At 29.4% G+C, this 15776-nt stretch overlaps 1 protein-coding gene across 1 annotated transcript; it reads right to left on the reverse strand.

The window, feature by feature from the left end:
- Positions 1-3482: 3482 nt before the first annotated feature.
- Positions 3483-4632, reverse strand: LOC125856818 (uncharacterized). Its single transcript, XM_049536461.1, has one exon. The coding sequence runs from the start codon at positions 4447-4449 to the stop codon at positions 3490-3492; it is 960 nt and encodes a 319-aa protein (XP_049392418.1). The 5' UTR covers positions 4450-4632; the 3' UTR covers positions 3483-3489.
- Between the last annotated feature and the right edge of the window lie 11144 nt (positions 4633-15776).

Below are 15776 nucleotides of genomic sequence, written 5' to 3' on the forward strand. Positions count from 1 at the left end.
TTTGTATGTAAAAAATTACCGTCTTTCTAATATCATATTTATACGTTATAAATAAAGATTAGGAGAAAAACAAGCTAATGAAATAACGAGCTTAGCATGGATTGACCCAACCTAATAGCTATTTTTCCAATACGTAAAAACGTGTTTTAATTTAGCATTTAACTTAAACATCATCTTAAGACACACTAAACACATGCAAGATTTGCAAATTTGACCATTTATTAATCTTTTAGTAAATTTTCTGTTATCTCCAATATTCAGATTAGCAAACCAGAAATAATAAAAGATGAAAAGAAAAACACAAAGAACTATCCGAGTCCACAGAACCCACTGTATGTCCTTAAGAAATTTAATCCCCTCAAGTACCCGAGGTTGCAGATTAATTCCTCCCAAGATAAAACAGATTAACCATTAAAGAAGTAGCGGTACCTCAAACTTCAATAATTTCAACGAACTCAAAATGACAGCAACGAATCACACACAGACACGATCGATCGATTTTGTTTTGTAAGAAATGTATGCAAAAGAAGGGAAGAATTCGATGCAGAAAAATGAGAGAAAACCTCTCTATTTATAGCCAACAAAGGGTAAAGAAGACAACCTTTCAGAAAGAAGACAACACTTTGGAAAAGGCATAACCTTTCAAACGGTCACAATCCTTTAGAAAGGACACAACCTTTCATAAAGTTCACAACCTTTCGGCATAGTCACAACTATTCAGGAAAGTCACAACCCTTCATTTCCTGTTCATACCTTTAAAATCCAACATTTTCAAGGGAAGCAATTAGCACACGTGCACAGAGATAATTGCATTAGAAATTTTAAAAAATATTTATTTCTAAGCTAATACAGATCAAACTTTACTATTTTTGCTGTTAAAAAATAATAAAAATAAACCCTCTGCCTCTATTTTAAACGTGTCTTGTTATTGTCCATTTTTATGTTTTTTTTTTCTATTGTAAAAACACCTCATATAACGCAAGATAGTAAAGATGTTCATATAGACCAACAGCGATTAGGATGAAAAGGTAAATAATTAAAAGTCTCAGATTTAAGCGTATGAAGTTAGGATTTTGCATAATCAAAAGTGAGTCTTTTCAATATAAGGTTAAATTTAGTTAAATTTTAATTCAAGTATCGAATAATGATTAAAAAAATCAAATAAAGAGTTTCACATACATTATTAGGGCATGATTATTTTTCTTTGAATTCTTTTTATTGATTCTAACAAAACAATCAATATGTTATGTTACACTAATAAAAATTTAAGGGATAAATAACCTCAATCCGTAAATGATACATCCTACCAATAATCAAGATATATATCAACCACATAAATATATAATAAAATGATTATGGACCCACGATGTATGATCAAACTTAAATTTTTTAGGCCAAACTAATACAAAACCAGCTAGTTTAGTAGAGAGAAGTTAGAAATTATTTTAAGTACCTTTCACAAACAATATTGATGGTACGTCTGGTAGACTAGAATTTTTAATTGTTTTTTCTAAACAAACTCAATGAATAAGTAAGATACCGGTCATAGTCAGTTTTGTGTATTCTATATATTCTATTTATTTATTTATCTACGTGTGGATAGAAATTTGGCTCTTCTAGAAGTTCAAAAGAAAATTAAAAAAAATAAAATCTACACAGCCAATTAAATAGAACTATAACAGAATAATCATACACATCAAGTTGCATCAAATAAATACGAAAATAATAAAAATTCACTACTTTTCAAAAATGGCCTTCTGTCAAATTTGTCATTTATTGGTGTAACATAGCATATTTTGTTGACACACAATACCTTACCTTAATTTACCTTTATTTCTACTTTAAATTAAAAAAATGTATTAATGTTTGACTATAGGGTATATAATTTATAAAGATCTAGATGTTTGATTAATATGTATAAAATAATATTGTCTCAACAAAGAAATTATTGAAAATAGCATGGCATGAAGAATAATTTCGATAATTTGATAGCGTGTTATATTTAGAAAATAATATGCACACTAAGGTAGATTTTGAGAGGAAAAACACACAAATATTCTTCAAACTTAAAATCATTATAAAAAAGAAATATTTGAAACATACTTAATAGTTGATATTATCATGATGATTGAGTGACTAGAAAACGAAGAAAGATAGACATCTCAACTAACAAGACATGAGAAAAACGAATTGCAATATATGATATTAATTTAATGCAAAAGCATATCATAAATTGATGGATCCATATTTGTCATTTATTAAAGGGTTGAGAATTGTCAAAAGTATACTGCACGTATTGTTGACTAAATTGTACCACTAACATTTTTTGTCTTCAAAATTATTGCACATGCTCATGTTTTTCCCCATGATATTCATTTTGCCATGCTAGGAGAATGTTTAAGAAAGACAATTTTTTTGCTTATTATGATTTGCGGACTATTATATTATGTAACAAAATTTATTATGTATGCCTCTACAAGACAGCGATTGCAAGTTTACAAAGTGTAAGATTAATTTTGAAATATAATTTAGTTTTATGCATCAAAGGTGTGAAAAATATTTATATAACCGAATGTCTGAATCAATAGTAAAGTATTAGAGGTAAAACTCTAAAAATGCTATAAGTTGAAAAAAATTGCAATAACTAATGTTCTATAGGCTAAACTATCTTTTAGCACACTTTTTCTTCTTCCTCCCCCTTTATATTTGATGGATTAAAAAATGGTTCAATTTCACACACACTCATTTAAATGTAACGAATAATAATAATATTTGAAAATTGATGTGTACTTGAATTATAGGAGCTAGTAGTCATTGATATGCCCATATTGTGAGTTGTGACATTATTGTTGTTGCGATTTAAAAAAAAGTACGAATTAATAAATATATCAAAAGAGAAAAGTAATTAGAGTTCTACTTGCACAAACCTATAAGAATTCAACCATGATAATAGAATAATAATGTTGTAGTTGCTATTGATCATAAACTCAAACTTTTGGTGCAGTTGCCTGAAAAGTATGAGATCTAATTTTTACTAAATAATATTATTAGTGTATATATATATATAGTATATTAAAGTTAAATTCCTTTTCAAAAAAGGATTATTCATCTAATCTAGCTTACCAAAGTAAAACTTACATAGGAATATGGATATGTGTCACTACTTTTTTTTTTAGACAATAACCACTCCTTTTACTCATAAACAAAATAACTAACATTACATAAACAAAAAAAAAGAAAAGAAATATAAGACAAATATTGTCTATACAAAAAAAAAAGAAAAAAGAAAAGAACAAATGGAATTAATAACAAAGTTTGGTGGATGAAATATTTCGCATTCGGCTAGGTTGTGGAAACGGTTGCACCTCACCTCACCCCTTGAGATTTGAAACATTTCGTGTTTTGATAGGTTCTGAAAAAAGTCGCACCTCACCTAATCGAGATTTGAGTGATTGATTTCACCGCTCGAACATTGAATATCAAAAAAAATTATTTTCTTGATAATCCAAAGCCATTAGCCAATGCATGAACAGCAGGATTAAAAGCCAATTGCCCCAAAATCCCCTGTTTATAAGGCAAAAAAGTCTTCTTTTTCAAATCTGATGAAAGTGCTCTGTTTACTGTGTAATGCAATTCATGAGCTGAAACTTTTCCCTTTTTTGTTCTAACAATTGATTTAGATGATGATAGAGAAGAAACAGAGCTTTCATTTCCCCGAGAGCTCGAATTTTTTCCTTCTCTGTAACCAGCAGCTGTATATTTCTTTAATGGATCTTTATCTGATGCTCTTCCTTCTGATGCACTCCTAAACAAGAAAAAATCTTTGAATCTCCATTTTTTACTTCCTTTAGATGATGATGAGGACAAAATTAAACATGTAGACGCATTCGATTTCGAAGATTGACTTTTCATTTCTTCATCTTCTTCTTCTTCCCATGAATACTGTGAAATTCTCATAGGTGAAAGTGACCTTGTTGATCTTCTGCTCGATGAATTCGACAACCCATTCGACGAACCTCTCTGTTTTCCCCTGCTTTCTCTCTCTGTTATACTACTTTTGCTTGAATACTCTGTTTCTTGAACTTTTTTGTTTTTCGCAGAAACTCCTACTCTGTTTTTCTTTTGAGTTTGTAAAACAGGGGATGGTTTAATCATACCACCATCAAACAATTCTTCAGCTGAAACAGAGCCAATCCCCAATTCTTGAGTAACATCGAAAGCGAATTCATCAACATGGCTAGTAATTTCAGCCTTATCATCAGCATCAGCAACGAATAAACTTTCAAATTCGCTATAAAATTGGGAGAGATGAGTTGGGCTTGGAGGAGCACTGAAGTAAAAATCGCCATTAAAGGGCTTTGGTGTTGATGGTGGACTAGTAAATGGGGTTGATCTTGCACTATTGAAATCGAAATTATCCATATCGTTAAATGGAATCAGAACTTCCATTTTTAATTAAATTTTTTTTGCTGGTTTCTGTTTGTGAGAAACAGAGAAATGGTGTTTTTTTAAGATGTTTATATAAAGAATGAAATTGGAGAAGACAAGATTATAGGAAGAAGAAAGAAAGAGGAGAGCTAAATATTGTTGAATAAAATGTGGGGTTAATGAGTTTAAATTCTAATCAAGAAAAAAGCCGCCTTTTATTACCTTTCTACAAATATTATTTGTCATGTTTTCTTGGGACACATGTTAGGTTGATTTTTACGTAATTGCAATTCAGAATTTTGAATTTATGATATTTTGAGAGAGATATTAAAAATATCTTTGAATATGTGCATGGTGTGAATTATTAGTTTTGTTCTTAAACTAGTAATAACTTTAAAAATATTTTTCTATTTGATTAAATAAATTTAAATATAGCTCCGATCGGATCTACCACATGACATGACAAGTAATCTCAAACTATTGTAGGAGTGTGGGGTGTATTTCATACACGTGGTAAGATTAAGAGTGTATTTAAGTTTAGTTAATCAAGTAGCTGTGTATTTTTAAAGTTGTCAATAGTACGAAACTACTAATTCATGTCATGTTTAAGAGTGTTTTCAATACTTTTTCAAATATTTTTAAAAAATATATATTTTATTGTGATCTAAATTGTCACGACCCAGACCGTCGTGATTGGCACCCACACAAACCCTCTGGTGGGAGAACCACTACTATAACCCAAACAAATAAATTTTAAGAAAATTAAGGCATTTAAACTACGAAAACAAATTAATTAACTAACAAATGCGGAAATTCAACCCCTAGAACTTGAAAGTCAATATACCAAAACTCTGACAAGATTCATAAGTCTAAACGAGAAAAATCATCTAAAGAACTAGTCTAAGTCCGAATAGGATGGACTAGACAAAAAGAGAACTCAAGGCAGCTCGGAAGAACTGGCTCACCCTTAAATTCGAATCGGCGATCACTAATCTTCTAAACGATGTCTGCCAATAGCCGCCGGAAAATGCCCTGTATTCAACAAAAATAAGAGCAAGTGCAGTATCAGTACAAAACCACAGTGTACAGGTAGGGTCACACAGCTATCCCAATAACATACATTAGTCAATACAACAATATAATCATGTGTACATATCGAACATATACAATATCATCAACATATACGAACAATGAACAACTTCACGATTCTCACATATCACAGTTATACCAATTTAGAGCAACATACCGTTTTCCAATATCAATCATCATTAGATATGAACGAACTCATCACAAGTAGATACACAACACAATTCAATGACCTTCTCACGGAACCCAATTCAATGGTCCTCTCATGGAACCTAAACCCAAACAATTAGCATACCGAAACGTGGTACCCGATCCAATGATTATGCCGGAACGTGGCAACTGATCCCATAATTATGCCGAAATGTGGCAACTGATCCCATAATTATGCCGAAACGTGGCAACCGATCCAAGTTAGTTATGCCGAAACGTAGCAACTGATCCAAGTTAGTTATGCCGGAATGTGGCAACTGATCCATTCAACACACCATAATCACAATCACAAGTGTGATCAATAATGCAACATTCATATACATACATGTTTCATAATAAAGCAAAAAGAAACATACATCACACAATCATAGAATCACAATCATCACCTACCTCGAAACAAGCTTGAACCTTAAGAAAGTTGATCCTTCCCTTTCCAGATTCGTTCTGCTTGTCCTTGGTCTACAAACAATCAATATAATACGGGAATCAATAAACAATCACTAATTACTCGAATTACAAACAATTCTATGAACCCTAGATCATACCCTTGATCCCAATTATTCAATTTAGGGTTGTTTCCACCATTGAATCTATAACAAAACCCTCCCCCATCAATATTCACCCATTCTATTACGTTCTACTGATCGAAAAACGAATTCGGGGAGTGAAAAACTTACTTTTAGCCTCAAGAATGGTAAAAAATGAGTAGGAGTCGCCTGGGGTTTGTTCTTTAGCTTTAAAAGTCGAAAAGTGCATAATGAGGTCATTTAGGAGTTTATTAATGACTTTAATTCGCGCTGAGCTAGCCACAACGGCCACCACCCTGCCACAGCGGCTCCACCAAAGTGGCAAATAGCGGCGCCAAGGCGGCATTCTCGAACCAGAGAGCTAATTCAAGAATTCCAAAATTCTCATTTCACAACACACCTCTAACCCACGATGCTTAGAAAATACCTTTATGCCAAGATCGATTTCGAGAGTTCTACTCATCCGAATTCAATTCCGTAAAGTCATACGGATTCCTTTACGAGTTATCTATCCCCTCATGAAATCAAAAACACAAATACTTCACCCGATTGTTACCAGATTTCCCTACACCTCAAAGACTCCAATTTCGTCCAAATCTGGATAAGGTTGAAAAATTCCAAGTTACTACGAAAAAATTTCTGGCCCCAATTTTTTCCCCATTGGCTTTTCAATAACGACGAAAATCAGGTCGTTACATAAATACATTATTTGTATATATTTTATTAAAGAATAATATAAATATAATTTTTGGATCAAATTTATTAAGCTTTGTTGAATTTCTGACTAAAACTCTAACTCCACCTTTAAAGGCAGGGCGAAACCAGTCTGAAGCTAAAGGGTTTGGATGAAACTCCATCGATGAAAAATTACATTATCCATACATGATTAATAGTACACGTTGAATCCTCTTCGAATAGTTTATATATTTATTTTTAATATTTTAAATCTCTTTATGAAAATTTGGAGTCCGTCATGAAGGTATATGATCATTAATGACCCACAATTATATAAATTTTGGATTGTCCTTCAAGTAAAAGTTAAAGATACTTGGAAAATGACATGGAAGAATTACATATAATTGAATAGGGTAGAGCCATGCGTAATGACCTTCATCATCTTGTGTAATTACAAAAAAGCACCCTATAGTTTACAGAACTGTATTAACATATCCTCGTAGTCCTAGGTCTGTCATTTGTGTTAATTTTTTATTTTTTTTTAATGTAGTGTTCGATATACTTTATTGATCCAACCTTGCATCGATAAATTCATAATGAGATAAAATGATCGTTATCAAAGGTGGCTCCATATTATTAAAGTATGGGTATGAAATCTATATTAGTCTATTTCTTGTTGGAGAATTAAAAGGTGATGAAAGTTTAAAAAATGAAAATAGTAAGAGCCTAATAATGACGAATATTTTATTTATTTCTTTTTTTTCTTTTTAAATTTCGAAATAATGAATAAAACGCCGCATAAATTCATCAAAGGTTGAGCTCATTTTTAAAAAGAAAGTTATTAGTACAAATAATATTGGATTAATTGCATAAATAAGGGATGCTTTTTAAAAGAAAAAATTAATTAAAGAAATAGAAGGGACAGTTATGTGAATTTTGCTGATTTACGGGTGGTTTATTCTAAAACAAATGTTCTAGTAATATTCAAACTATATAGTAGGTTGGCTAATGTGAAGACAAATTGATTACAAGTGAGATAATTAGAATAATAAAAGATAGGATTATCATTATATTTTGATTATACTATATAATTAACGTGGGAAGCAAGATTATTAGTGGTAAATGGTAATATAATAAGGGAAAACGAAGCTTCAAAATTACTGCTGCTCAGTAATTAACATAACAAAAAGTAATTCTGCCTTTTCAACAACTATATATTTCCTTTGACTAATTGTTGTTTTGTGTTGAATTATTTTGCATCATTGCATGCAAATGGAAAAGTTATTAATATCAATAAATTCTCATTTGCAACATGTAGGAATGATTAAAAGTTAAAAATGCTTTTTATTAGAATTTTTTTATTCATAAATTTTAAATTTGAGATCTCTAATTATAAGTGGAGGAATGTTTTCTGTCCTATTATTTAGTGGCGGAGCCAAAATATTTAGCTTGACATTTTTTGCTAAAAAATTATATATATACATAAAACAAAAATTTAATCATATGTGCACATTATAATTTTTGATAAAAAGGTGAACACCCTTTCTTCTACTAATAATAATAAAAATATAATAATTGTAGTAACAATAATAATAATAACAATAATATTACCAAAAGATGTCTACATTTTAAAAGTTTTATTTCTCAAGGTGTAAAAACTAAAAATTTTGAATTTTTGTACAAAAATATCATTCACTTGCACTTTATTGAATGGTCAGTTAATTTTATTTAAAGAGATATTGTTGTTGAAGTTTTAAATATATATTGATGAAATAATTTAATAAAGTAAAAAATTAAAATTAATTAACTATAGTTAAGTACTAAAATTCTATATATACAAATACAATATGATATGCATTTCGGACATGATATAAATTAGGAGTGTACAAAATCGAACCGAAAACCGAATCAAATCATAAATCGAGTCAAACCGGAAAAAAACCCGTCTAGTGGTTTGGTTTGACTTGGTTTGGTATTGGGAAAAAAAACTCGACTATATTTGGGTTGGGTTGGTTTTAACTAAAAAAAACCAACCCGAGACCAAATCAACCCGACATTAGATATGTAATTTTAAAATTTTATTTTATAGAAAAAAATATTTACTTTGATATAATTTTAAAATATTTCTTATACTATTTCATAGTTTTTATCTTTTAATATATTATTTCAAGTTTAAAACTTAGAATTCGGAATAGTCCAATAAAGAATATAGTTCATAGAAGTTGATAATTATAACAAAACTTAAATCAAAATCAAATTAATACTAATGCAAAAAGAAAAAATCAATTCAACACTAAGAATGACAATAATATTGAATATTTGTTCTTTAGTTTTACATTGGTTTAGACAATTAAAATGCATAATCTAAATTTAATTTTCCTTAAATAATTAGTAATGTAACTAATACTTATTAAACTTATTTTCGCATGATTTAGTACTTTTAAATTATGATCATTTTCATTATAACTTGCAATATTTATTTTATATGATGATTTCATTATTATTTTTTATTGAATATTTTTGTGTCATCAGTACTCATCTCATATTTTGTGTTATTTTTTTAAGAAACACCTTAGATAATTGTATTTTGGTTGGACTAAAGAAATATTTGGAGCACAACTTAATTATATGTTTGTATGCAAACTTTACCGAAAAAATCTATAAAAATCCGAGGTTTATTAATTTGGTTTAATTTATAAATTTAAAAATTTGACACAATGATTTGGTTTGGTATTTGAAAAACCCGAACTAACCCGAGTTTGAAAAACCCGAAAAATCCAAATTTTATTAGTTTGGTTTGGTTTATAAATTTAAAATTTTTACACAAATGGTTTGGTTTGATATATGAAAAAGCTGAACCAACCCGATCATGTACATCCCTAATATAAATATCGGAAATAAGTTTTTACAATACTTAAACTAATTGGTGAACTCAGTTCAAATTAATGTGAGATTATACAATACTAAATTTTTTATGTTTGTTATACGTAAAAGTTGCTTATTATTTAATTACCTAGAGAAGTTAACTACCAAAAGTCAAACTAATTCTAGATTGAAATTCCTAATTTTCTTTTAAACAATCCTACACCAACCAACCTACAAGAAAACTCCTTCTATTTATTAGCTGAATTACATTTATTAATCCTCTAATTTTGGAACCATACTACCCCTACAGCTGTTATTCTACTTTGACATTTATATTTAATTGAATTAATTGTTCAAAAAATAGGTTGTTCATGACTAGTTCATAGCTTCTAGATAGGCTTTTATATTGAGTACGTTATCTGTTCTAATTTATGTGGAATCTTTCAAACATCGAAATTTGAACAAATATGTTTTTTATCGTAATTTTTTTATATATTTTAAAAATATTTTGATTTCAGAAAATTTAAAATTTTCATGATCAAATTCACAGTCAAATTTAAATTGTTTAACTCTTAAAATTTAAATTGTGACACATCAATTGAGACGATTCAACAAGAGATATGTTTGGCTCAAGCTATGATATTGACTTAGATTGTGGTTAGCAAATCATATAGCCCTACATGGACCCCCGATATGTAACCTACTACAAACCCCTTCCATACTTGGCAATTTAGCATGCCACCACTAGATCTACCTTGCCCCCCTTGATTAGGCACATAAAATGCACACTACTCCCATTAGAGTATCAAAAGATAGATCTAGAAATTTACTAGATGTATATATTTTGATTCGCTTAAAGTTTTACAGTCTGTAATTTTTTTTTAAGATGAAGTCGTTATCATGTTTTCTTTAATTTCATATTAATTAGCTATAAAATAGATTTAGATATTTATTAGATCTAGATATTTATTATATGTCTGCATTCTGGTTCGCTTAAAGTCTTATTTATGTAATTTTCTCTTAAGATGAAGTCGTTTTTGTGTCTTCTTTAATTTAAAATTAACTAGCTTTAAATTAGATTTGGATATTTATTATATGTCTGCATTCTGGTTCGCTTAAAGTCTTATAGCCTATAATTTTCTCTTAAGATGAAGTCGTTATCATGCCTTATTTAATTCAAATTAACTATCTTTAAATTAGATTTAGACATTTATTAGGTCTAGATATTTATTATATGTCTGCATTTTGGTTCGCTTAAAGTCTTATAGCCTCTAATTTTCTCTTAAGATGAAGTCGTTATCATGCTTTCTTTAATTTCATATTAATTATCTATAAAATAGATTTAGATATTTATTAGATCTATATATTTATTATATCTCTGCATTCTGGTTTGCTTAGAGTCTTATAGGCTGTAATTTTCTCTTAAGATGAAGTCATTATCGTGCCTTCTTTAATTTAAAGTTAACTAGTTTTAAATTAGATTTAGATATTTATTAGATGTCAGCATTCTGGTTCGCTTAAAGTCTTATAGCCTTTAATTTTCTCTTAAGATGAAGTTGTTATCATGCCTTATTTAATTTCAAATTAACTATTTTAAAATTAGATTTAGATATTTATTAGGTCTAGATATTTATTATATGCCTGCATTTTGATTCGCTTAAAGTCTTACAACCTCTAATTTTCTCTTAAGATGAAGTCGTTATCATTCCTTCTTTAATTTCAAATCAATCAGCTATAAATTTTAAGATGAATTAGACGGAATAAACCTCCCGTCAATAACTTTAAGCATTTCTTAAAAGCATAACATATCTAAAAAGTGATATAATTTATTTAATTTGTTTGTATGGTTAGTAATTAACCAATTGTATAAACTATAACCTACGGGATCTAAATAGCATCTTAATTAGTGTTTTTTTTTCCTTTGCGGTAATATAATTTCCAGAGAGAAAATATGCGCCCCTACCCTAATATTGGAAAAACATTAATTATTTATTTATTGAATTAGTTTGTCCCAAAATAAATATAGACATCGAAGATATTTGGTAAATTTGGTAAATTTTAATAATTTTTCTAACCCTAAAGTAATGATGAGTATGACGAAAATTGCAAAAGTTTCACGACTTTAATTTCTAGTTTACTACCGCAAAAAAAAAGTTTGTCTTTTAAAGTCACCTTCTAGAACGCAAGTATACGTAACAGCTTTTACCAAAGTTTGAAGAAAAATAAAATAAAATAAAATAAAGTATATAAGATATGGTATCTAATGAAATAATATTATATCTGAGCATTAAACATACAACTATTAAAAAAATATCCAACTCGTGCAAGTGTGGTTGGGACGGTTATTTGGACTTTTGTACCTAATAATTCCAATTTAATGCATGAGGAGAATATAATTTTAATTGGTATTCATACGAGTCTTTGGCCAAATTAAAAACATCCCTTAACTATACTCTATGTTTAAACCACATCCTTGCACTATCACAATGAACAAAAAACATCCCTCAATTATCTTAAAAATGGCAAGATTCATCCTTTAATTAGTTTTTATCAAAAAAATTAACGGTTGATCAACCTACAAATCCCCTATTTTATTTGCTCCCATTCTTCTCTTTGCTTATAGTAGTATTAGACAATCCTAACTAAATTGAATGAGCTAGGAAGAGAGGTTTGCATCCTCAACTTCACAGTAGAGAATGAGGGAATTTAAAGTATGAAGGTAGTCTATTTTTATTTTATTTTTGTTGATAAACACTAGTTATTGTATTTTTAAAAATATAAAAGTAACATATTTAGATATTGCATAAAAAATATTTTTTTTTATTTCAATTTATGTGACGTTTTTTGCTTCTTAAGATACAAACTATGTGAAATTTTTATAAATATTTTACTATGTATTTTTCATCATATTCACGTGAGAAGAATTACATCTTTAATATGTGAAAAAAGCCACATACTTATCCATAGTTAATCTAGCTTCATTTACGTGAAAGGAAATGAATTTAACCGTTAGTTTCTGTCAAGAAAAAGATGGAAGGTGAATCTGACCATTTTTAGGATAGTTAAGGGATTTTTTTGCTCATTGTGATAGTAAAAAGGATGTTGTTTAAATTTAGAGTATATTTGAGGGATGTTTTTAGTCAAAAACTCGTATTCATACCATCAAACTTGTGGCTAAATAATTTTGGGATCGAGTTCAAACAATTAAATGAAGTTATTTATTATGTGAATCTAATTTAATTGTGCCTACATCGAGTATCAAATGGAAATTGAAAAAATAGAATACTCTCAATCCTGTCCACTAGCCTCAAAGGTGTTTAAAATCTAAACAACTTTAGGGATCAGTCAAATTTTCCAAATAATTTATAGAGAATAAAAGTTGGGGTATTTTTTAGGTGGCAAATTAATTCAACTTAAATTGATACTACTATAATCTAATAGGACACATTGGACACGTGTCAGTACGATAGATACATTTAAAATATAGTTAGTTTCGGGATAATTATTTGATATATAACCAATAAAAAGCTACAAAATAGGTAAAAACTATCTCTAAATTTCATGACTCGATTATATTTACATCACTTATCTAGAAAATACTTAATAATACTACCCCAATGAGGTTCTCCTGCTCCTTGGACCCACCATATAGCAAGCGGGATTTTATTAAATTTAACAAATAGAATTGGTTAAATATTTGACGAAAGTTAAAGATGCTCACTTTCAACAAACTTAAGTGACTAAAACTTTTCAAGAGTACATCTAAAAGAGCATTTTACACGTATCTCCAAACATAAGAAAATATTTTCATCATTTTTTTGCTTGTGAGTTAAATTGAGAAATTTAAAGAAAAAAAGAGAAGAAACAAATTAAAATTTAGGAAAAATTGCAGAAATTCCACCTTTTAATTTACTTATTACTATTATCCCCTATAAGTTTTACAAATCTCCAAAATCCCTCATTTTCGCACATCAGATTAGTGTATCTCGCGCATCAGATTAGTGTATCTCGCGCATCAGATAGTGTATCATCTATAAAAATGTGCATCAGATTAGTGTATCTCGCGCATCAGATAGTGTATCATCGATAAAATGTACATCAAATTAGTGTATCATGTATAAAATGTAATGTATCTTACTCAACGATTAATGTATCTCGCGCATCAGATTAATGTATCAGCGCTTATATTATTGTATCCATTTTGAGGGATTTCTGTAATTATAAACTTTTAAGGGATAAATTGTAATTTTGCCTTAAAAGTATGTGATTTCTATAATTTTCCCTAAAATTTAATCATTAAACTGAGAAATACTTCATTGGGCCTAAATGAAGTTTTATGGGCTAAAAGGATAGCCTTGTGGAAAAAAGACTAATGGGCAACCATGATGCACAAACAACGATTGGACCAGCTAATGACAAGCCCAGTTATTGACCATTTTTTATCGGGTCATTTGCACTTCTGTTCCTATTTTGTGTTGGTCTTTAATTTTTATCCCTTAGACAATTTTTATCGGGTCATTTGTAGTTATTGTTTTTTATCCCTCAGACAATTTTTATCATCGTAGCTTGTTATGACAATTGTTTAGGATAATTTGTCAGGTTGTCTGTAGTATTTTGTCGTGGTTGTCTTCATTTCCGTCATTTTCTTCTCTATACTACTTTAAGACTCTTTTTTCCTTGAGCGTTGGTCTATCAGAAACATTCTCTTTATCTCTAAGGTAGTGACAAGGTTTGTGTACAGTCTACCCTCACAAATCTTACTTTGTGGGATTACATTGGATATATTATTATTGTTATCGTAATATTCCATATGTTATGCCTCGCGCCCTTAAATTAAAGATTAGGCCATTCAAAGGCTAAAAATTATTATCTCTAAAAAGAAACTTGCAATTCTACGTCTATAATTATTAGTACTTTTTAATGTCAGCAACGTGTGTTGATATTTATGACTTGCCTGCAAGAAATTCAGAAGCATGCAAATCTAATGGGCCTTGAAATGTACGGGCCCAGGCCCAATTTTGTTTGGATATGGATAGAGTTTAGCTTTTGTTACTGGATATCTCTGTAACTATCCACTTTATGGGAAAAGGCATTTTGTTCTTTACTTCAAAATGATGACCCGGCCCACATGAAAATGACTTGTTAACTTCAGGACCACTAAGTTTTTATTATGTCTAATTAAGGACTTTACTTTTTTGGGTGGAGCTAGGGACAAAATTGGATTCTGGATGAACATGTGAAGTCCTTTTCTGAACAAGCATGTGTGTTTTCTTCAATCATACTCTTGCCCTTTCCCCCCAAAGTAAAAAAAAAGGCGTGAGACGGAGCTAGAATTTTTACAAGATTTAAAATATAAAGACATAAGTATACAAAGAAGTCAAAACCAACTTCGTTTCAAGGAAAGGGATTCGTATGAACTCCCTTTCAATATCCTGGCTCCGTCATGAGGAGAGGGTTGTTGACACTTGTATCTCTAAGAAGTAAAAGTCCAATTAAATCCCTTCAATGTTTAGTAAAAATTTTATAATAAGAGATCAAGTTTTAAAGTTATCAGATGCCTATATGCAGTTCTACTGGAGTACTGGTAGCTTAATAATCAGTAGCAAGAAATCGATGAAATAGTCAAGACGTATGAAAATTGGACCATACACTAGTCCTATAATATGATTATTCATATTCCAACATCTATAAATTGATAAATAGTTTTTTTGTCATTTGGTTTTAGAAGAGAATTTTATGTTTACATAAGTAAGCTAGTCCATATTAACCAAAAACATAATAATTTGCATTATGTCATGAACTAGACACACATTTATAGTTGGTTCTCTAATTTTGAATATTAGATTTCATTTTTAACAAAAATCAAAATAAGAACTCTTTTAGGGCTAAATTTAAGGGCCTTATAGACTTATACAATGAAGATTCTCCTTATTAACATCAATTCACTTCACTTTCTATTGAATATATACAATTGATAAGGACAAT

This window comes from Solanum stenotomum, chromosome 2 (genome assembly GCF_019186545.1).
Source record: "Solanum stenotomum isolate F172 chromosome 2, ASM1918654v1, whole genome shotgun sequence".
In the NCBI taxonomy this organism is placed as follows: Eukaryota; Viridiplantae; Streptophyta; class Magnoliopsida; order Solanales; family Solanaceae; genus Solanum; species Solanum stenotomum.

Coding starts and splice junctions, on each gene's coding strand:
- LOC125856818 (XM_049536461.1), bottom strand. CDS start 4,449: ATGGAAGTTCTGATTCCATTTAACGATATGGATAATTTCGATTTCAAT.